General features: G+C 44.2%; 1 protein-coding gene across 8 annotated transcripts in view; it reads right to left on the reverse strand.

Annotated features, from left to right (window-relative positions):
* Positions 1–9,406: 9,406 nt before the first annotated feature.
* Positions 9,407–24,565, reverse strand: part of IL1RL2 (interleukin 1 receptor like 2) — a 36,848-nt gene continuing 21,689 nt past the window's right edge. For 6 of the 8 annotated variants that reach the window (XM_036087787.2, XM_078056723.1, XM_078056721.1 and 3 more), the window contains 5 exons: positions 24,149–24,278; positions 23,241–23,377; positions 21,377–21,520; positions 12,667–12,828; positions 9,407–10,963 (listed from right to left, as the gene is read on the reverse strand). In XM_036087787.2, the coding sequence (XP_035943680.1) occupies positions 10,596–10,963; positions 12,667–12,828; positions 21,377–21,520; positions 23,241–23,377; positions 24,149–24,278 (941 nt within the window). In that variant the 3' untranslated portion in view covers positions 9,407–10,595. Of the gene's footprint in view, positions 10,964–11,845; positions 12,829–21,376; positions 21,521–23,240; positions 23,378–24,148; positions 24,279–24,565 lie in introns of all 8 variants that reach the window. The other 2 variants (XM_036087785.2, XR_004915935.2) reach the window with 2 other exon arrangements.

Below are 24,565 nucleotides of genomic sequence, written 5' to 3' on the forward strand. Positions count from 1 at the left end.
GTTTGATCTCACAACTCTGAGATCATGACCTGAGCGGAAATCAAGAGTTGGACCCTTAACCGACTGAGCCACCCAGGAGCCCCGGGTTTTTGTTTTTTTTAAAAAAATCTTCTTTTTAACTGCTTCATTTTTCAAACTTATTTTGGAGAAAATTTTAAACATATACAAAAATAGAGAAAATAGTATGCTAGACCCTCACGAACCTCATTCATGGCCATCTTGTTTCATCAATTCTCCCACACTCTCCACCTCTCCCGGCACTGGAGACAAATCTCAGATATCATGGTGTTTAATCCATAAGTGTTTCGGTATATCACTTCTAAAACACAAGGACTCTTGGAAACATAACAATGTTACCATTGTCATGCCAAAAAAAATTAACAGTAATGCTCCAAAATCATCAAACAGCCAATCAGTGATGAATTTCCCTGGGGCCATCTCTTACTGTGTTACCCTGGTTGGGTTACCTAATCTCTTACATCTTTAATTTCTTTATTTTAAAAAAGAGAAAATATAGGCTAGTTGAGAGTATTGAACGAGACAGTATATTTAAAGAGGTTAGCACAGGATCTGGAACATTCTAAACATCATTAACTAGTAGCATTGGATGGTTTGTGATGTTATACACTTTCTCACTCACTAGGCATTTGTATGAATTAGCCCTTATGTTGTACATTTCCTGCTCATTTCCTCTGGCCCTTTTTCTAGTGAGCATTAAGGATATCAATCCTTAACTTCATACTTTTGCCCAGTTTTTCAGTTTATTCTATGCTTTTTTATTTAACTTATGATTATGTAGTAAAATATGTCAACCTTTCTTTCGTTTTGACTTATTATAAGATAAATCTATATTTTCTCATATTTTGTGTTTTCCTGGTTTTTCATTTGGCACATATAAACTTGGAGAAACACTCTTTAAATGAGCCCTGTAATCTATTCTTTCATTTAAAACACACACAAAAATGTAATCATTCTCTAATTCATGAGCTTCTATTTTTTACAGAATCAGGTTTTTCTTATGGTAGTACTACTCTATAAATTAACTTTATAAAGTATATAAGATAATTTTGGGTTCACCATGTTCACAGCAATACCACCAACCAGTTCTTGTATAGGGCTCAAAGTGCTTTTCAAATATACTGACAACCACCCTCACAAGGAAGTACTATTCTCACCTGGATCCTAGAGCTAAAACACTGTGGCTGATGGAACAGAGGGATTAGATCCCTTGAACGCATATTCTGCCTCTTTTTTCTCCTCTGCAAAGCAAATTAATGCATGTAAAGCATGTAGAAGAATATCTGAAAGGTTGTAAGTGCTCCGCAAATGTTAACTAGCATCATCATCGTCCTGAGCATTAATGCAGTAATGACAATAATAAGTGCAAAATGATAATTATAGTAAAAATGACAGTATAGTAAAAACGAGATTATTATTACAATATACTAAGAGCCAATGTTCATTGAAGTCTCACTAGGTGCCAATTGGCATTTTATTTGCTGGTTAGCTTGCAGCGAAGTTACTTTTATTACCCCCTTTTTACACATAAAGCAACTGAGGCACAGAGTTTGTGACTTGCCTGAAAAAATCACCAGTTTCGCAATTGTATTCAATTAGTAGGTGGTGGAGTGCAGTGACTGCAGTCCAGGCAGTCTGAGGTCAGGGTCACCTTTCTGGAACCACCATGCTGAGACCCCTGGCTTGTGGACACAGAAAAAGGAGGACCTCCTGGCCCCCCTCACAACTCTTGGGCAGATTGCTGTAGTCTCGGCAGCCCAAGGGTTAGAAGCACGGTGACAGACAAAGAAAATGGCCCTACCTCAACCTTTCCCACGGCCTCAGAAGAAGAAAGATATTCTTGGCTTTAAGTTAAAGACCTTCCAAAAGCCGCCGGTGTCCCCTTGCGTGCGCACCTGTGAACATCCATTTCTGCCTGGGAAGGTGGGCCGGGTGAGGGGCGGGATGGAGGGCATTGCCTCGGCCGCCAGCAGAGGGCGCCGTGGCGCCGTGAGGGGACGGGGCACCTGCGTTGTCCCCTATTTTTTTTTTTTTTTTTTTTTTTTTTTTTTTGCTAGGTTAAGGCGTGAATTTCATTTTCTTCTGTCTCATGAGAGGAAATGCTTTTCTCTTTCTCAATGCTTGTCACCCACGGAGCTGCTTTCTTTTCCTCTTGATGTCATCCTTTTTTACACAGGCAGGAAATGCTGTTCATTTAAAACTGCTGTTGGGGAGACTTCTGCTGTCCTGTGGTCATTTAAAATAACAAACAAAGCTAATTGACCGGGAAGTTAGATAATCAAAGAAGAGCCATAATAAGCTCTTGACAAAGCCTTGTTGATTAAAGAAAGCAGAATGTAATGATGGAATGGGTCACCAGCAGTCTGGGAAGCTGAAGCTGTGTTTTTCAAATTGCTCTGAAAACACAGAAGTTGGTCATTAAATAGGTTGGTGGGCTGTGACCCGCATTTTGAAAAACTGAACCGGACTAGAACAAAATAGAATTGAACCCATAATAAGAAACAGGATTTCTTTCCTGTTCTCCCTACATGTGTGTGTGTGTGTACTGAGTTGCAATGTAAAATGTAATTAATCCTGTAGTTTGCAGTTTTCAAAATATGAATGCCTTTGGTAGCAAATGCCAGCACTTCACCTATAACCTCAGCTTGAGGACTCTAGGTTCTGCACCCCTGGCCTGTCTTGCACGTGGCTCCATCTGGGGTGGGGTGAGACCAAGATGTGGGTCTTCAGGCTGGCCACATTTGATAGGTGTGTTGAAAAATCATCCAGCCCACGTGCAAGGCTCACGCCTTAAAAATGTTTTCATTTTCTAGAAAAATGCTAACCAGAGTGGTGGTGGTGATGATTAGGGGGAGGGCAAGTACATCCCGCTGATAACAGAAAGAGAAGGTGGGAAATCGAGAGCAATAAGGGGCAGAGAAATGAGGGAGTGACCACAAAACCATCACCATGAAACCTTTGGTCTCCAGGGTTCTCCGGGTAAGTTAAGGGACAACATGAATAAATCAAATAAAAGAGTAGGTGTCAGTGACTCAAATTAAGAAGTAATACAGCCACTGAGTAAGAGGGGGAAAAAGTTATTATGCATCATTCTCCCATTTTTCTATAACTATAATCTCAGTTTGGGATTCACCCAATTTTTCAGTTGACACAACCATCAGGGGAGTGTCATCAAGCTGTAAATATTTGAATGGTGACAAACTGGTTACTTGGTTGTAGGAGAAAAGGGTTTTTAATTTCTAGATTCTTAAAAAAAAATTGTCATTTTCATCTGCGTTCTAAACAAAAAAAACTATGATTTATATTTCAAAATTGAGAATGAAATTGACTTGATGGACTTCTGAGATTTCCAAGACTTGCAGCTTAATGTCTCCTGGTAGACAGAGAGGGGAAGGGGGACACACTGTTCGGGGGCAGGCTTCCGTGTAGGACTGAGCCTACCATGGCCCATGGTGATGCTCCACCAGCTCTCACCATGTCCAACTCCGCCGCCCCCCCGCCCCCATGACTGAGCTGCTAGAAGCCCCACCACACAGCAAGAGATTGCTGTCACATAGGAGAGAAGGAACAGAGCAAAACACAGCATAAGCTGGAAAAACATTTTGGTGCAACGTCTTTCAGCTGGGTGTCCCCCTTGAGCCCATTCTGGGCCTGAATTGGAAAAGATGTGCTTTCTCCTCTTCTGAGGTGGGAGGAGGTGAGGGCTGAGTAGTCTCCTGAGGAACACAAGAAAACCTGTATCTTGTAGCCCAAACCATTTGAGGGTGTATCCCTGTAGATTCCATTCTGGTTCTATTTCGAAGATTTTATTTATTTATTTGAGAGTGAGTGAGAGTAAGAGAGATCACAGAGGGAGAGGAAGAAGCAGACTCGCTGCTGAGCAGAGAGCCTGACGTGGGGCTCGATCCCAGGATCCTGAGGTCATGACCTGAGCCGAAGGCAGTCGCCTAACCAACTGAGCCACCCAGATGCCCTGATTCCATTCTGTTTTGTTATCTCTTCTCCTCCTGTAAAATCTTTTTGGTCCTTGCAGATGTCAGCTGTGCTCCTAGGAATTAGTCAACGGTAGTTAGGCCGGAGCATCCAAGGTGGGCAGTGGCAACTGTTGTTAATAAGAAAGCCTCTGAAGAAAGGTGACTCTGGAGGACAAGAGCCAGGGCTACGGGTCTAATTTCTTTTCTTAAGGGGAGAATATCTCTCTCCCTGAGGACTAGGGTTTGACTTTTATTAAAGCAAATGGCAGGGGCACCTGGGAGGCTCAGTCATTTAAGCATCTGCCTTCAGCTCAAGTCATGATCCCAGGGTCCTGGGATCGAGTCCCACGTTGGGCTCCCTGCTCCACAGGGAGTCTGCTTCTCCCTCTGCCCCTCCCCCCACTCAGTCTCCCAATCCCTGTCTCTTTCTCTCAAATAAGTAAATAAAAACTTAAAAAAAAAAAAAAGCAAATGGCAGCACCCCTTCGAAGCTACCTGTGTATGGAAGGGAGAAGTGTTCCCATCCGTCAAGGACCCCAGAAGAATTCCATCTGAGATGTGTGGCCTCCAGCCATTGAGACCTGATGTTCTGCAGCTGTGAGAGCCAGCGTCACCCCCAGTCACTTATTCTAGACATCATGGATTCGTCATCGATAGTCTTTATTCTAAGAGGGAAGCCAGGGAGGAATTTTCCACTTTCTTAATTTTCCAGACACAGCCCTGGATAAATCAACCAAACAAAGCATGTGTTGAAGGAAAGTTTATGAAAATATGAATCAGGATCAAGAGCCAAGGAAAGGTCAACGGACTGGACCACAGCAGGCAGCTCTCTGAGTCACTGCGGGGCTCAGCAGGGGCAGAAGACACTGAGGGTCTGTGCCCCCCAGTCCCCATGTAGGTCAGACAGCTCCTTGTAGCTCTGTGAGGTTGCCAAGCACTTTCACGTGTGTCTTTATCTCGGTTGACCTTCTGGGAAAAGACCAGACCTTCCTGGGCCCTTTATTTGATGTGACTCAATCTTCACCCAGGACTTTCTCATGGGCAGACTCATGGTATTTGAGGGGAGAAACCAAAGGAAGTGGGTTCTGGGACTGACTCATTATAGGAAGGTGAGCCAAAAGGTAACCGAGGGGTTCAACACCTATATTTCATCTTTCCTCTGACCCTCACCTCTCACCCTTGCCCTCAGGTCAGTCCTGTCCCCTCAAGTTATCCCAAGAGACCTGGGGCCTGCCCCCAAGGAATAGGGTGAAGCCCTCTTTTACCTCACCAAGCCCCGCTGGGGAGACATGAGAGAATGGGTGGTGACCTTCAGCTTTCATATAATCTGCCTTTTTGTCCACTATCCATGGACATCTAAATCTTCTTTCTTATGCACACTTAGACATGAGTCCATGAGCCGGCAAATAAATCTTACCTTCTAACCACCATTTCAGTGGCAATTCAATTACTTATATCTTTACCAGATTGTATCCCTTTATTCCATTAAATACTCATGGAAATTAACAATGGAAATGCTCAAAGTAGTAAACTAATAATAATAAAATGGAAAATGAGATGGGTATCACCAAGTATTCAAAATGACAAATATTTAGTATGAGGCTTAATGCTCCTTGATCTCTAGCAGCTTAATTATGGGTCTAAATGCTGAGATTAAATGCTAAAGAACACCTACAAAACAGTGGAAATGCACATTTTGGAGACTGCATTATGAATAAAATGGAGGGAGCTCAGTGGAACTCCAGCACCCCTTCCCTGAAATCTCCATTAGGAATCAGCCCATTCTCTGACATGAGTCATTAATGGTTTCTCTATTTTGGACCAAGGGCTGTCTACACAAATGCTACTTCAAGCCCTTCTCTCCCACCACCACCCCTCAACCAAAGAGTGCCTCTGATCCCCTGCTACAGAAATTCGGGAAGCAGTCTTCAGGGCAAATTGTCAATTCTCATTTTAGGAGTGTTCAGGTGAAATTATGGCAAGAAGTGAACAATCCCCAGTACCGTAGCAGGGTGCTTGGAATCACAGCTGCTGAGTGTCTAAGGGGGAAGGGAACATGATCTAAGAGGTGGTAGGACAGGTTTGAGGCCAGGGGCGGGGTAACAGCGTTATCCTCCAGAGGCCCAGGAGAGGGATAGGATTGTCAATTAGGTCTTCCCAGTTCAGGTACTTCCTTCAAATACTCTTCTGGCCTAGGCTACTGTGTGGTAGAATGAGTATGGCTGAAGCTTATTCCTGGCACTCATCTCCCAGGACGAGGCTTCAAAGCTCCTTGAGCTCCCCACCATCAAGACCAAGCAGCAAGCAAGGACAATAATCAAAGTCTCCATCAGAGCAGATATTCCTGTGTGGATACCCAGGGGATCAGGAAGGCTGGGGGTCCCTGCATATGTGGAAGAGGACACCAGCCAGCAGACAGGGCAGGATGGTTTGGAAAATTACTCCAGCCGAGAGCCCACAGCTCGGGGCACAGTCATAGATCCATCGATGCCAATACAGAGCACCCCATCTCCAGGGGCATTTTTTGTGTGTGTGACTTTAAGAAGCTAGTAGAAAATTTAGGATTCTCCAAAAGCCATGAGCTGCCTACTGCAAAACATTCAGTGCCAATGGATTTTTTTTCCCTTTCAATTGAACTTTTTTCCCTGAATATCATGACCAGAGTTCTTTCAAGTGTGTCCAATCTGTCCATAAATAGCAACCACTTATCATGCCCATACTCACTTATGTCATCTCTTTTTTCCTCACGTCAACCCCAAATGATGACAAGCTCAGAGAGGTTGACCAGCTTCTCAAAGGCCCCGCAGTTAGTGGAAAAGTCAAGTTTCAAATACAAGCTCTTCCCCACTAGGCAGAGCCCTGGACCCCCAGGTCCCCAAGTGGTAATGAGGCTCCAGGCAAGAGGTAAAATTCAGTTAACTCCAGTGCTTTGCGTTAGATGTGATAAAGCTGTCCCAGGAAAGGACATAGCCTCCTTCATTGACCTCTCTCATCTAAAACCTCTAGCCATTCAGATGGATCCATTCAAGAAAGGTAAAACTTATTGAAGAAATTCTTAATCCTGAACGTTAAATTTTGTATGAACCTAAATGCTACAGTTTTGTTTACTGCCAGGTAGAAACAAGACCAAACAAAAAATGTGTGTGATCCTGACAAAGCCCAGAGTAAATCAAGGGAAATCACACTGAAGCCCTAACTGTGTAATTCCAGAAGCCCATTCTCAGATTTCTAGGGTTAGTTCCATTGAGTGGCTGTTGTCACAGGACTGAGAGGGTCAGAAAAGTTGTCGTAGGATAAGAGCCACGGCACAGTGAGAAGACAGGAGACATCTGTCCCAGCTCTGCCACCAAGTATCAAGTGTCTTTAGTTTACTCCCTTCACTCTTCCGGCCCCTATCTGACTAGGATCTGTTTCCCAATTTTTTTTTTACATCATGGTGCACACACAGGTAAGGCCTACAGCTCCAGACACGCCATGAGGAAATATCTCAGGAGTAACAGTCCTCGGAGACCTGCAGCTCATTTGTGGCAGACCAGTAAGGCAGCCCTGGGCTAGATGATGACTAAAATACCACGAAAATCCCAAGTCTGGGTTCCTTTCCAAACAAATTTCAGGAGGACCCCCAAATGGCTCACTTGGCACGTTTATCACTGGACCTCTGCACAGAATCATGTAAAATTCCGAGATCACATCTTACAAGTACAGAAATGAAAGTCCCTCCAGGGAAGGGGTCTTTTTCCCACGGCCTGGGGACCTTCTGTAAGGTCCCATTGAGGAGCTTGAAAAACTCTGTCAACCTTCTCAAAATGCAGCCAAAATTTCGTGTGTATGTACATTTTTTCTAGGGAGATATCCACATTGCTCCTCAAATTATCAGAAAGGGCCACTGTTTAAAAGGACAGAACTTACTGGGATAAGACAAGTTTTATCCATCTTTGAAGCCATGTGGCTGTACTGTACAAATCCTGATTCAGAGCACTTGGTCCATCATTAGGAGAGTATATCCAAGCCTGAGAACACCAGCACCATGTCCAAATACATGAAAGGCCAGAACCCTTGAGAAAAGGCACCTCTTGTATAGGACACAAAACATATTTAATAACAATAAAATTGCAATGTGCTGATATAATTCATTCATGTTATTGCATTAATAATACAGCTTTACATACTTTTAGACAAAAAGAAACATAGGGCACATGTTGGAGGGGAAGGAAGTTTTTGACTTAAACAATCATTCCAGTTAAGAAATTCACCAACAGTACTGGTCTCCCATAAGTCACAGATTTTCAGAAAATACCTTTACCTCTGATGGATTGGCTTTCTTTTTTTCTGACAGCCTCAATTTGTGTTGTGTGGATACAGTCATTTATTTATAAAAGGTTAGTCACTGAAGAATCCTGGAGAATCTCTTTCTAAAATTCATAGGCAACTGGGACAGCCTGACAAGAGGACACATCCCAGGGTCTCACCCTGTCTCCTGACTCGTGGGGCTGCTCTGCCTTTCTTCACTCTCTGGAGAGAAAGGGCTTGGAAGGAAGGGGAAGGCTGTAGGGGATGGGCTCCACATAGGACACAGTGAAGGGCAAAGTGCCCCTCTGATATCTGTGGCCATAGAGCCTTCTCCAGCATCAATGGCAATCTCCAGGTACCAAGCAGAGGAAAGAAAACTCAGGGGTGAGAGGAACAGAAGGAGGAACACATCAGCCACCATCACTTCACTCCTGGGTGCACCAAGAGAAGCAGCTTCCTTTACTTAAACTGGCAAATTCTCCATGAAGAATCACGACTCCCATGTTGGAGACAGAAACCGAGAAGCAAAGAATTCACAAACATCTGATTAGAAGGATCCTCCTGAGCTTCTTATTTCTGTTGGTTGTCCCTTGTCACCTTAATAAAATCGATACCTGCTACCGTTCACCCAGGGAAGAAAGAAAGAAGGGAGGGGAGACTCCATAAGAAGAATGAAACAAAAAGCAAATATTACACGTGAATCTTAAGGACCTATGGCTAAGTGGAATAAGCCAGGCACAAAAGGGCAAATCCTGTATGATTCCACTTACATGAGGTGCCTGGAGGAGCCGAAATCATAGACACATAAAGCAGAACGTTGCCAGAGGCTGTGGGCAGGGGAGAGGGGGAGGTAGTGTTTAACAGGGAGAGAGTTCCATTTGGGAAAGATGACAAAGTCCCACCAGACACTTTATGCTATCGGCAGCCCGAGAAGGACACAGAGCCACCTGGTCCTTTTCCCTACTCCCCATACACTCTGCTCCTCCCTGCATGCTGGGGTCCCTGTTCTCACCCCTCCTGCTCCTCCCCACCTCCCCCTCCCCTGTCCTGCCCACTGGCTGACCCCCTTCCAGCCCCCATGGACTCTTCATTAGGGCCGCTATCACGAGATACCACAGGCCGAGTGGCTTACAAACAACAGAAATTTATTTCTCACAGCTGTGGAGACAAGAAGTCTGAAAACAGGTGCCTTCGTGGTCAGGTGAGGACCTTTTTTCAGATCGCAGACTTCTTGCTGTGTCCTCACATGGCCGAAGTGGCAATGGACTTCTTGGGGTATCTTCTACGAGAGTACTAATCCTATTCAGGAGGTCTCCACCCTTCTGACCTGATCACCTCTGGAAGGTCCCACCTCCCAATACCATGACACTGGGTGTTAGGACTGCAACATGTGAATTTGGGGGACACAAACATTCTGACCCCAGCAGGCCACTTGTTAGGGCTTGATGTCATCAGCCACGGAACGAGAGACTTGGACTCTATCTAAGCTCCTCAGGTGGGGGTCTTTGAAAGTAGTGATGAGTTTACAGCTAATTTTGAGCATCAAAAGTCCTTGCACCTTGTTAAATCATAAATGGACCTGTGATGAGGGAACACTGGCTAACTGAAAGATTACTTTGTTTTACGTGGACCAGAATCGCATCATCTTGGTGTGCTGTTTCTCTCACATGTTGCTCAGAATCCCAGCCTTCTTGGCCAGCTGGAAAAACAAGTGAATTGTTACTTATTTTGATTTGACAAATCCTTTCCTTTCAAGGCTGGGGCCCAACAGGATGGTGATTAATGGGCAATCCCAGTGGGGCCACACTTGGTCCCCACTGGTCTGTGTGACCACTCAGTGGCTTCCAGTATGAGTGTGCTAAAATCGTGGTCATGAAAAAAGTGTGGTTCTCCTTGCCAGCCCTCCCCAAGCCCACAGATTGCCTCCTGCCATCCCCTGACTTCCATCTCCGGCCCCATGGGTGCCACACCACGCACCAAACTTCCTGACAACTCAACTGCCGCTCTACAGTCCTCCATGTCCCATTCCCCAGGGGCTCACATGCTACATCTGCTCTGTGTTCAGGGAGTGTTCATCAGAGCCCATAAGTGAATGAGGGCCTTTTGGAAGGGTGATGCCTTTCCCTAAAGAAGGAGCTCTGATCAAAACGAGCAGCAAACAGAGGACCTGTAGCAACAAGTGCACAACTGCAAGCTTCAAGCCGACTGCCCAAATGCCATGTGTCCTTGTCCAACCATGAGCCACCCCATGCCGACCACGCCATCACGGGTGACCAACCCCACATTGGCCCCCCACTAGCCAGCCGGGAGGTGTCAGGACGTGTGCTTCAGCAGCTGGGCAGAAGAAGATGGTGGCGGCCTTTTGGGTGGCATGTGATACCTCACTTTTTTCCAGAACTTGGACTTTGCGCACTGTGACTGCTCTGTGAAGTCCCCACTCCACTGGACGGCCCCGTGCTTCTGCTTGATGTACTGAATTGACTCCGGCATGGCCGCGTAGTCCTCGACTTTCTCCAGTTCAATCAGGATGACCTTCATCCCGTCCTGGATGAGCGCATTGTAGACTGCAATTTGTTCTTCTGACATGTTCTTTAACAAGTCAAAGCTCAGGGATTCGGGAACTAAGATGATGATCAGTCTCCTGCACAGCTTGATGTTTTCATCAATGACATTGGCCACTGCTGCAAATAAAGAAGATGCAGACTGTCTCAGGAGTGAAAGAGCCTAGATCGATCTCTGAGAATATTAGAAATGGGCCCTGGATAAAGGCAACATGGACTTTAAAATAAATGTGACTTAGGAATGGGTAACAAAAGTGATTTTTTTAACATATATCCTATCTTCTGTGAAGCCTTCCTGATTTTCCCTGAAAAATTGGTCCTTTGTGTTCATAAGTCATATTTTTTGGTAGTTAGTTGCTGATAGGTCACTTTCCTTAGCCCACTGACTGCACCCACAGACCGTGACCTACCCAGAACAAGGGTCTTATCGTGCCTAACTTTGTATCACCAACTTAACTGAAGGTCTAGTCTATATTAGATGATGAACACATTTTTTTAAATAAATAGATTTTAAAAGGACAGGGAAAATGTAGGTAGTTCCAATGTTGTATTAATCTTTATTTGTGTTTTCCTCTTGGGCTTCGTAGCTAGCTAAATGCCCAGGATTTATAGGACTAACTTGAAACTAAGTAACACCCCCTGATGATTTCTTGGGGAGAGTTCTGGAAATATCCAGGTATGGATGAAACTTGGTCTTTTTTAGCATAACGACTAACTTTTATATCCTCCTTTTTCTTAGAATATAAAAATACACTATGACCTCCCCAAGTTCATGTTCTTCTTCTCTTTGGCTTATTTTTCTATTTCGAGCCCCTAGAATATTACAAGGCACATAGCAGGTGCTCAATAAATATTTGCTGAATAAGTGAGTGAAAGAATATGCTTATGAAATTTGAAGTCTTCCACACATTTATGGCGAGCACTAGATCAGATTTTCAGCTCCTCATGGAGGCTGATCTTATAACTTGAAAAGATGCGGGCTGAGATATAGTTGTCACTCACCACGGATATGGGCAACCTACAAATCCAAAGTACTCAGCAACCTTTCCAAATGACCCAGAGAAGGCCACTACCAAATGCTGTAAAGTAGTCATCTTGGTTTCCTCTTGACTAGTGCAGGATGCTTATTTCAAATTTCAGCCATTTGTTGTATAGCGTTCCAAGAAAGAAAACATGTAGGTCAAGAGGGAAACTTTATCTGTCGAATGTCTAATATGCGCTAAGCTCCATATTGGTCCCCACTCAGGTTTTACCTCATTTCATTCTGTCGCCCGAGTTAAGGAAGGATTCTCCTCCCCATTTGACAGATAAGACAGCTGAGGTTCAGAGATGTTGCCTTCATTGCCCAAAGCTACACTCTTGTTCAAAGGGAGACGTAAATAAATAAATTCTATTTTATTTATGTAGGAGAAGCCTGGGCAGTTAAGGTTTATAAAATCATCTTTAAACATGAGCTGATTTACATTTTCGAACTGATGGAGAATACTCAGCAGTTAGTCTCAAGGGCATGAGGGCAAATGACCTCTTTTCTCCATTTGGTCCCTTGGCCAAGGCTGTCATCAGCCAACTGCTCGTGTTACTCATAGTGAGAGTCACATTATTTCAACCAGGAATCCCGGTTATCCTGTTACAGGAATGAGCCCCAGAGAGAAGAGAGCTGGTCCTAACTCAGCTCAGGGGCTGTGGGCTGAGGAGGTGCAAGACTCCCCATGGTTCCTTGGGGAAAGCAAGCAGATCCTCCCACCCCACCACTTCTAAAGTGAAGGAAAAGAGACTTCCCTTTCCTTTTTATTTGTGGCTTTTACACTTCACTCAAAACATACCTTGTCCAGGAAATTCATCCCTGCCAAATATAAATAATTTATATCCACACTGTCTCTCCAGCACCTCAGGCAGAATCTTCAACACCAGCGTGTCCACCTCATGGCTCTGGATTTCTCTTTGAGGCTTGGGGTATAAGACATAGGCATCATACAGCTTGCCATCTGAAAAGGAAATGGGATAAACTCGGAATTATTCCTACCAAATTCTCTTATGTTAACAGAGCGAAAGTCTGACTTGCTACCATGATGTCCTTTTCCCTTGGGTTCAATGACTTCAGAGTACCCAGTTGGCTCCCTTGGCTCCAAGCATTGCCACACTAGGTTCTCATTCTCTCAACACTTTAAATATTTCACTCTTGCTCTTTTGCTTCCGTAGTTTCTGAGGACAAGGTGAATGCAACTCACATCTTTGTTTCACGATAGGTAATGTTTTTTGTTTTTTGTTTTTTTTTACCTCTGGCTTCTTTTAGGACTTTTTTTCCTTACCTTTGACTTTCTGTGGTTTGAAAATGATATGCCTAGGTTTTTGTTTTTTTGTTCATCCTGCTTGGTATTCTCTGAGCTTCCTGGATTGTGACATTAATTCGGGGAAATTCTTAGTCATTAGTGTTTCAGATACTTATGTTCCTTTCTCTCTTTCTTCTCCTTTGGTATTCCCATTACATTTATGTTACACCTTCTGTGGTTGTCCCACACTCATTGGATACTTTGTTCTTTTTTTTCCCCCAGTCTTTGTTCCTTTTGCTTTACAGTTTTGGAGGTTTCTAGTGTGATAGCCTCAAGCCCAGAGATTCTCTGCTCAGCCATGTCCACTCCACTAGTAAGCCCATCACAGGCAGTCTTCATTTCTGTTACAGTTTTTTTTTTTTTTAATTGCTAGCTTTCTTTTTGTTTTTTTTTTAGGATTTTCATTTCTCTGCTTACATCTCTCATCTGTTGTTGTGTGCTGTCTGCTTTTATGCATTAGATCCCTTAGCATGCTAATCAGGGATAATTTAAATTCCCAGTCTGATAATTCCAACATCCCTGCCATTCCTGGCTCTCATGTTTGCTCTCTCTTCAAATTGTGCATTTGCCTTTTAATATGCCTTATACTTTTCTCTGAGAGCTGGATAGAATGTACCGGTAAAAGAAAGTGCTATAAACTGGCCTTTAGTTACATGGTGGTGAGGTGTGGAGGGAGGGGACATGTTCTATGGTCCTGTGATTAGATCTGTCTTTTAGTGACTCTGGACTATGAACTTCACAAGCATTTCTCAGTTTTTTATCCCCACTTAGGTGGGGCAGGATGGCTAGATTGGGCTGGAGTTGGATATTTCCTCCTGCGCAGGTCAGTTAGACTCTGATAATGCCCTAGCGGGTAAGGCTTTCATTAACTAGTTTCTCCTGAGGGCAGGCCTTGTTAATAAGAACTGAGTGCTCTAGGATATTTCAGAATGATTTTTCTCCTCCCCCTGCTGGAAGCACAAAGAGATTTTTTTCTCTGATATTTACAGTCAGAACCAAGTCAGGCTTCTGGAGGGAAAACTCACAAAAGTGTGGGTTTCTACTCCTTATGACTAGGTTCCCTGAAGAATTGAAGTCTCAGATTTATCCACATTGAGCCTCCAGTGATTTGTCAGTTACAATTGGTATTCCTACCCCATTGGCATTGACCTTTGAGGAAGGTGGTCCTATCCCCGTTACATAAGAATCACTTCTCCAAGGTCACCCAGCCCCAATTCCAACCTGACACCTTTGACTCTAAGTCCACCAGTCCCCGTGGTGAAAATGAGAATTGAAAGCTGGAGTCTCCATCATCTTCACTCTTGATGGGTCCTGTGCAATGGCGGACTGTCATAAACTGCACCAGGCAAAATGGGCCAAGTCTCTGTGATTCAGACCCACTAGTGAATTTCGTCACTGCAATTGCACACGGCATTGTAGAGACCAAGCCTCTGAGCAGACTCCAGGAATCTGCTGTGCAGTACAGAGAAGTCCAATACAACAGCACATTTCGTCATCACTGGAATGAGCTAAGCATTAATTGAGCAACCAACCACAGGTAACAGTCACTGTGCTCACCCCTGGACAGATGAACAAGACACAAGATCTAACTGGAAAGACCATTCAGAGACTTGGAAATAAAAACATGAGGCGCTACAAGATCACATGGCTGAATGAACAGGAGAGATGGAAAGAAACAAAACTTCCCCATAGCATGAAACTCTTGGGGAAAATTCATAAAGGATGGAGGGCAGTTCCTGGATTTTAAAGGGTTTAGAAAAAAATGAGGCGCTAGGAGTGGAGGATAAAGAGTCCAAGAAGGGGAAGAGCTTGAGAAGCGCATGGAAGGGGGATGCTTATGCTCTACTCAGGGGTCATATGAATGAGTAAGAAATTCTAGCAGGGCTAGAAGGTTTGAGTGAACATCTCATTAGAAAATGTGATTTTTTTTTTTTGAGCTCCAGGCTATTTGGAAATTCACAGCTAACCTAATGGGACCCAAGAGGAAGCCATCCCTTTTTATTCCCTTTTTATGGAAGTTTGTTTGATTGAACAGACTTGAAAAGAAGGGTGGCTCTGAGCCCAAAGAAAGAAGGTAAAATCTTGGATACTTCTAGTTTTTGTCTAAATAATAGTACAGACAGTCCCTGACTTAGGAGGGTTTGATTACAATTTTTTGACTTTATGATGGTACAAAAGCAATACACATTCAGGAGAAACCATATTTCAAATTTTGAATTTTGATCTTTTCCAGGCTAGTGATATGCGGTCCTCTCCTCTCTCTGATGCTAGGCAGTGTAAAAAGCCTCAGCTCCGAGTCAGCCACGCAATCTCCAGGGTCAACAGTCAATACACGGACAACCATCTGTCCCCATACACCTGCTGTTTCCCACCTTCAGGGCAGTATTCAATCAGTCACATGAGACAGTCAACCTTGATTATAAAATAGGCTTTGTGTTAGATGATTTTGCCCAACTGTAGGCTAATGTAAGTATTCTGAGCACGTTAAACGTAGGCAGGGCTAAGCTGTGATGTTCTGTGGGTTACATACATTGAATGCATTTTATTTTATTTTTTAAAGATTTTATTTATTTATTTGAGAGAGAGTGAGAGAGAGAGAGGATGAGAAGAGGGAGGGTCAGAGGGAGAAGCAGACTCCCCACTGGGCAGGGAGCCCGATGTGGGACTCGATCCTGGGACTCCAGGATCATGACCTGAGCCAAAGGCAGTTGCTTAACCAACTGAGCCACCCAGACGCCCTTGAGTGCATTTTAACTTATGATATTTTTAACTTATAATGGGTTTATTGGGATATAACCTATCATAAGTCAAGGAAGATCTGTAGTTAAAATGTGTACAGAACTTTAGAGTTTACATTGTAGCCTTTTCCCATTCAATAAATTCTCACGCCAACCACCACTGACAACCTTTAAGTCTCTGCCCACCATTCTTGGCCATCCTGTGGAAATGGTAATACACACACATGGGCACACATGCACACTCACTCTTCCTCAGTCTCCCCAACCCCTGTCATGAAAGGAAGCCGTATGAGAATGGGGACTTTTTTTGGTGGGGTTCCACCCCCAGTGCCTGGAGCAGGAACTGAGACAGAGGAGGTCCTATCAGTAGTTGCCAAATGTCTGAGTGGAGCTTAATTTTACAGAGGCTCAAGAAGGTTAAATCTGTGAGGGGAGAGAGAAGTTTTAGATCATGAGCTGATTCAGCTTTTTAATAAATTGGAGTCATCAGGCAGGTACCAAAGGGATGATTAATTTGTGTTTGGAGTCGGCAGAAACCCAACCCAGCTAAAACTCCTTCTGTAACGTCTTCAATACTACTAGTCTATACCACCACTCCATAAGTGGATATTTTTCTGAATTAAATTTAATGTCATATACTTGACTTTCTAAAGCCAGGGGACATATGAAAAAAAATTCTTTTTAGGATTTCATAAAGGCTTTATGTTTTTAAACATTTTAAAAAGGATTTAAATGTCCTTAAAAATTTGATAATATTTAATCCTTTTATGATAAAAGGTTGGTTGGGTTGGCACTCTCCTCATCACATAGCAGAGCCTTCCAAATGAATACAGTATTTCCTGGTCTGTAAACTACAGCAAACATCCGTGTTCCTTAACCCCTCTGTCTGAAACCCTGCCACTGGTGTCTCTCTTCTCTCAGGCCGTTTCTCTTTCTTCCTTCTCATTAAAAAGCAAAACAAAACAAAACAAAAACCTATGTTTGCTGAGTGAATTCTCTCTTTTGACTGTGTTCCACGTTCCCTGTTTTTAGGCGAGGTGTCTGAAAAGACAGGTGCTCCATGCTGGGCAAATGCAGACTCTGAGACAGAAGAGACTTAGGCAGCAAGGGACTCTCACACCTTCTCGAAAAGCAAAATACAAAATGCTCCCAATTTTTGGGTCATCTTTTATTTTTTTCTTTCTAAGCTTTTGGGTAGTAATGTAACCTCTGTGGCTTGTTCTCAAAAATGCAGTGGGTTCTCATCACTTCCAAATGATCAGTTCGTCCTTTATTCACCAGTCTAGCAAAAAACATCAAGCTGAGGCCATTTTGCTTTTAGCCTCTGCCTGAGGTTTTGAAGGGCACTCTCAGACAACTGCCTGCTGGCTTTGCCCGTCACGGTCACGGTGAGGGTCACATTTGTATCCTCGGATTACAGGAAAGGGAGCTGAGACAGACAAGGCTATGTTATTTCTCGTCTTTGAGCTGCTAAGTGCATAGCCTTGATTCAAATCCAAGTCCACCACTCCCTCTGGTATGGCTGAGACGAGAATCAGGAGGAGGAAACGTCACAAAGCATATACCTGATTAGTCCCTTGCAAGTGTGTCAGACTGCATTTTTTTCTCGAAAATAGCCCCAGCAATATTTCCAGTTCCACATGCTCTTTCAGAACCGACCATACCTCCCCACAAAGAGGTGGAATCTATTTCCACTCCCTTAAAATTGATGAGGACTCTGTAGCTGCCCTGATAAATAGAATGTGGTAGAATTGACTCTATAGATTTAGGGTCTGAGTCGTAAGAGAAAATATGGCTTTTCCTGGCTCTCTTGTTCTTGAAACACTAGCCCTCGGAAGTCAATCACCGTGCCATGAGGAAGCCCAAAGTAGCCCACACAGAAACCACATGGAGAGGCCACTGGGGCCTCTGGTCACTGAGGCCACCAATTGATAGCCAAAATCAATTGCCAGTCCTCCAGCGGGGTCCCTAGACATCATGGAGCTGGGACAGGCCATCCCTGCTGTGCCTGTTCACGTCCTGACCCACAGAACCCATCAGCAAAAGAGATGGCTGCTCTATGCTACAAAGTTTTGAGGTAATTTGCTTCCCAGCCATAGTAACTGTAAGAGCGGTTGGGAAGGTAACAGTGAACGGCAATAGATAATGATGAGTTTGACATGCCCCCCAACTGTTTATTTCATCCAGAAAACTGTAGAAATGTAGACCTACTAGTAAGTTTTTTAAGGAAAGGGCCTGTTAGCAGATACTCCCACAACTTGCCTTTATATAGTGGATAAACCTAGACAGTTTATCTAGGTTCTGGCCAAGCTCCTTTAATTTCCTGAAGACATTCAGTCCTAATTTTGATGTTAAAACATCTGCATATGCCTTTATTGGCCGTTGGCAGAAATACAAAAGTCTATTGGGATGTATTAATGTTTATGAGAGATTGCTTAAAGATTATTCAACCCCTTACTTTCTTTTCTTAAGTTTCAAACCTAATCAAACTGAACCAATGGAAAAATCAGACAGAATCAATTTGGTCTTCACATAAGTGCTTTTACTTGATTGCATGAGGTTTGGCATTTTAGCCCTAGCATGGAAGACACTAGAAGAAAAGCCACATTCAACATGCTACTACATTTACCACAGGAATGTTGTTATAGACAAGATTCATTATATTACACCCTTTAAAAATGAGTCTCCCTACAGAAACTTTTCCTTGGAAAATTGTCCCAGAAAAAGTTATGTGCTCTCATAAGCAATTGAAGCGCATTTGTGAACAGCACACAATGTGTCTTGTCATTGCTTTTACCTTAACTTCTAAAGCTAACTCATCTTTAAAACGTGTCCAAAATTTGTCATTAATTCTACCCCTAAGCTTTATTTTACCATTCTACCCTCCATTCACTATACCTATTTTGTTTTTGTTTTTAATTGTTGTGTTCTACATGTATGTTCTCCACAAACCTATTTGGAAGGCGGTGAGACATATGCAAATCTCTCTAGATGTGGAAACTGGCCCTTTTATTTTTGTACACGCATGCACACCCGGAAGGAGAATTTTTAAAGTAACTCCTATAATTTACTAGAGAACATACAGAACTCATGGATTAGGACTGTTGATGACTCAGTAAAACTGAGCTATACCCACCTGTTACTCATGTTATAAAGTGCAACTCATCTAGTTGGGGAAATATTTTATCATAAGAAGGACACAATTTGTCTATTTCTTCATTTGTATTTGCCACCCCTTACTCCACAGGTTCCCCCCAATAACTCAGAAAATATCTCCCAGGGACACAATGCTGGAAATAGCATCAGGGACAAATCTTAAGTCTCACCTCTAGCTCATTGTCAAAGCCAACACTCAGAGAGGAATTACAGGGGTCGTTCTCATAGATGGAGCTGTAGAGATTAGAGATTTAGTCATAAAGTATGCACGTACTTATCTGAATTAAGAAAAAAAAAGGAGCCCTGGCTGACTGTGAGCCCCGATGTCCAAATTCTCAGCCCGAATTTGGGCTGAAGCCCAGTCTCAGCAGAGGGTGGGGCTCCCTGAGTCTGTCATCTGCTCAGCTCCCCTGCTCTGGGTGAGTCACTATTCCTTTTTTCTCTTCCTGCTAAACTCGACCTCACCAGCAGGCAGCTGCACCAGCTCTCGGCTCTCATGCTCCTGGGAGTCACAGTGAGTCATGGAGTGAGACGCGCACCCAGACCAGAGATCTGGGAACACCACTGAAGTCCCCGCAGTGTCCAGTCAGTCAGTAAACAGAAAGCAAGTGGTGGTGTGCTGGTCTCCTCTGCCACATTCACAGGCAGGAGCATAGCCACAGGGAGGCTCCGAGGGGACCCCACATCCAGCTGACGGGCCTCAGGACTAGAGAGGCTTCAAGAGGCATTGGACATGCACAGTTGCATTTCCGCGATTGAATTTGGCCCTCAAGAAAGAACGTGTTGCTTTCTACACTGCTCCGGGACTGCCAGTTTTGAATTCGGAAATTTACCTTAGAATAAAGTCCAAGTTAGGACACCTGTTTTCTCAAATAGGTGGACAACAACTTGTACTGTGTGTTTTATATGCAAAGCAGACCCTCGGTGTAAATAATGCCTTTCTTACTGGTGGGTACTCATAAAACGTGCTTGGACACCCACTTCCCTGAATTCCAACTCTAGTCCTCATCGCTAGTCTCCAGACCTGAATGGTATAAATGTGGGTATTTCCGTGTACATGAAGAGCATAGACTTCTCTCGGCTGTGTATTAATTTTTCATCCAATCAGAGGACATTAAAGCAGACTTATTTTTTTTTTTCAAGGCCTTAAGAGATCACAACCATTCTGAGACAACAAGAAAACAGCACAGAGTTTAAAAAAACCACAATGGTTGGGGGTGGGGCGCCTGGGTGGCTCAGTCGGTTAAGTGTCCAACTCCTGATCTCAGTTCAGGTCTTGATCTCAGGGTCATGGTTTCAAGTCCTGAATTGGGCTCCATGATGGGCATGGAGCCTACTTATAAAACAAAAAGAAAAAGAAAAAAATACCACAATGGTGGGAAGTGCCCATTCCTCAGAGTTTCAGGACCGCACTGAGGCATTTGTGTGTTGAGATGTGTTGGCAGGACGGGAGCTCCAGAGACCACGCTGAAACCTGGGGCAAAGGGGCAGAGGCAGCTCGCTTTGGCTTTCAGACTACAGGGTGCCCCTTGTGCCCCAGGTCCCTGCTCAGGGCTTTCCTGGACTTCAACTCAGTTGTTCCTACAATACTCTGAGAGGCAGGCTCTGATCATTTTCTCTCCCTCCCCACTTCCTCCCTTTCCTTCCCTCCTTCCTCCCTTCCCTCCTTCCTACTTGCCTTCCTCCTCTCCTTCCTCCCTTCTCTTCTTCCTTGCTTCTTTTTTTCTTTCATTCTATAGCCAAGAAAGAGAAGAGCTTTCAACACTTCCTAAGATCACATGGGAGTAAGGGGAGAACCAGATGCAAACCCAGGTCTCCTTCTAGCCTTGCGAGTCAGGGACTTAAATCTTTCAGGCCCCAAGTACAGGGCCTAAAAGAGCTGCCCCCACAGGCAGCTCATCTCTCTCCATAACGTAAACTCTGCTCATGAGCCCACCGTGCTGAAGACGTATCGCGGATGGAGAGCCCTTTGTCGCTCTAGGAGAAATTGTCTTCTTTGGCAAACAGCAGTAGATGTGAGAACCTCTCTAAAACAGTCACAGTGGGACCCAGAAGATGACGTGCTCCTGCTTCTTAGCAAAGATTTGCTCGGCACGACTAGCCTGCAAGGCTCATTCGACTGAACAATGCTGGTGACCATGGACCAATGGTTTCCCTGAAGCATGAGAAGTCCAGGGAGAGTCCTTCCTCCCAATTTGCCAACAACATGAAAGGCAAGCTAGTAAAATATGATAAAGTGTATTTACAATGGTTATACGGATGAGCGGATGCCAGGTATGAGACAATCTTCGGTGGTTACCCACGCTTACCTTCTCTGGTCCCGGTAGAATGGAAGGCACTTCGATACCAGAGTGCAATGTCGATCTTAAAAATGTTGTAGAGGTACATGACAGATGCTGTTGCACCCACCAAGGCGAGAAGCCCTCCTATCAAGTAAGCTTGAACATTTGGAGCTACAAATGACAGCAAATAAAGATATAAACAAATAATAATGATAAAACAAAGAGTCAACTCTATGCTTTACTTATACAGATCACATTACAAGTGCCAAATGGAAATGTGTTAGAGGTCAATGAGGATAATGCTTAAATATTTGTTTACAGTTAAATATAATAGGTATATGGGAGTAGAATAATCTGGTGTGGCCCACGAATTTCAGAAAGCAAATGTGCTCTTGGGAACCTGAGGAAGGAAATTCTGCAGAAGCCTAGCTCCTGATGGGGCTGGCTGGAGTGCATGAGGACTTCTCTCAAAACACACATGGCCAGGTCTCACTTAAGCCAACTCTACTAGACTCTCCTGAGGTAGAGCCTTGGACATGTTTATTGGAAGACCTTCCCCGGTGGTTCTGATGCACATTCCTGATTATTCCACTGTCATAACTGCTTTCATGGGCACTCAAAATTGAGCAGCAGGACACCTGTCGTAAATAAAGAGCCATCAGCTGCCTCCCCTGAAAGCCAACTCTGTTGTCTCCGGAAGGCTGGTGGAGAGCCAAACTCCCCCCTCATCCTCTTTGTGCCAGCAAGGTCCAGGCCGGGGGCCTGTCTGCAAAGCACAGTCTCTGAAAGGGCAGAAAGGGTGTCTATCCCTGCTCTGCTTTGCAAACACACTGCAGAGCAATTATGGCAAAAGCTGTGGGTGGGAGACGACCAAGAAGCAGAACCGGTTCCCCTGGAATGTCAAGTCCCTGAAAACAGGCTCCTACACATCCCAGAAAAGGAACAGTACAGTTTGCTCCCTTACCACAGCCCAAAACAGTGATGCCATGGAAGGAGGCTCTAGGAAGGAGAGAATTCGGAAAGAGGAAGAAGGACAAAGGAAGAGAAAGTCTCTCCATTCTTAGAATCCACCGCATACACCACTTCCTTCATCAGCCCCTTCCAGATGCTCCAGTCTCCACTAAAAGGTGTGTATGTATGTATGTGTGTATGACGGGGGGGGGGGGGCGTCTTTTCTTTGAACCCCCCAGAACACATTCATTTTTTTTAAAAAAAATACTCCCTAAGGAGTTTATCATGACCTGCCCTAGGTCACACTATGTTGCAAACAGTTTGAGGTCAAAGACATCCCTATGCACTGCAGTATGTCTTTAAATACAATAAAGCACAATAACTAAAACACATTCTGGGTCAACAGAAATAGCAATCCATTGATTAAGTCCCAGCACAACCAAGTGGATCTGCTCTGCACGCGGGTGCCCGATCTGATCCTGACCACCTGTTTGAGCCTCTAGCTTCTACTAGATGGATTGGCCCTTCCCTCCCATCCTTCCAACTTCTCTTTGTCCTTCCCCAGATCTTGGAGCAACAATGCCACCTCCCCCTTTGGGAGGACCCAGGTCTGGGAAGTTGTAATGTATAGACTTCAGGGATCTTGGTACTGCAATGGTCACAATAAGAAGACCGTGCCATGCAATATTTATGAGATTCATAAAGCCCCTGGTAAGTAGACAGGAGTGATGGCTGGCAGTTCTTGAGTTGGTCACTCATTGCCTTCAGGAGCATTGACACCCCTCCCCCCACTCTGGAAATGAGTTTGAAACCAACAAATTCCAAACAAGAAATTAATGCCGAGTTTCCCTATTGAATATCACTCTGCTGCCTCACACCAAGTGTCTCCTTGTCATTGTTTTGAACCTTCTGAACAGCGTGTACCCCACCGAACCGTTACCTGGGAGTTTTAAAATAAAATATGCTGCTGACACTCCAGCATGACAAATGAAAGGATGACCATAATCTTCCATTTTCACTTCCAAGAAGGTTATGTTCACTGTGTAAAAAATATGTTTCTGGAAAGAAATGTGGGATCTGTAAAAGAAAGGAGCCAACCATTTATATGTGAGGCATAGTTACCCAGCATAGTGTATCATCTTCAGTCTAGAGAATAAAATTCTCTCTCTGGAGAACACTTTAGGCCATCACAGTTACCCCGGGAATGCATCACGGACTAGCTCGGTGAGGTGCGTGAGTTGTGGCCCTTCCGGATTTCCATTTTCTTCTGGACGGCGACAGATGTCATCCTCAGCCCTCCAGAGCCTTCCTCTGGTTGTCTCCACATAGGCTAACTTATCTACCCTGCAGGGCCCAACACCAGTTCTTCCGCCCTTGGACTAGTGAATCTTGCTTTACGCCACCCAATTTATACCACCACAAATTGGGTTTCTACCACGTAATTAGTGCATGATTAAGTCCTGTCTCCCCCAAGAGTCCCCACGCTGCTCCCTGCTTTGCTACTGGAGCCTTGAAGATCTATGGCTCATGATATAACAAAATAGGAAGGAGGCTGGTTTTAAGGACTAGCTGAGAGAAATGGATTTTGTTGTGTGAGGCCCATCCTTGATGTTTTGCCTCATCTGTCTAACTAGGATGTGGGAATGTTGATAAGATGAGCCCCTCACACTTCTCTGAAGGGGAGGCTCAGCCCTGCCAAGCGCTGAGGACATCTTTGAGAGGCAAAGCCAAAAGGAGTGATGAGGGGTCAGTGAGAAGCATCTAAAAGAAGTAGTACTAGCACCAAAATAATGTAAGTGAGGAAATTCTTGTCGGCTTTTAGGGAAGCCAGAAAAACACAACACCTACTCGGATCCTTCTCTGATGCGTTTGGATTCACTGTAGTAATCATCCACCAAGGTGTTATTGACTCTCCAGCATCGGAGATTTGTATTATCCCTTGTGTCTGTGATATTGCAGTCCACAGTAAGGGGGGAGCCTATAAAAACAAATTTATAAATGTTACATGAAAAGCCTACAAAAAAGTGATCAGCTAAACAATATCCTTGAGTATCTTTTGATTACCAAAAATTCACCCTGGAGGTCAATGTTCCTCTACTTTATTCTCTCCCTGGACAGAGATGGTAAGGGACAAGTTACCTTCCAGAGTGTCTACTGTACAGAGATATCCATGTGATATCCAAATCCCACCAGCTTCTGGCCAATGCCCTCCTGAATATCAGGGACACAGATACTACCACCAGTCTTAGGAAACTTAACAAAGAA

The sequence above is a fragment of the Halichoerus grypus genome, chromosome 10, assembly GCF_964656455.1.
Source record: "Halichoerus grypus chromosome 10, mHalGry1.hap1.1, whole genome shotgun sequence".
NCBI lineage: Eukaryota > Metazoa > Chordata > Mammalia > Carnivora > Phocidae > Halichoerus > Halichoerus grypus.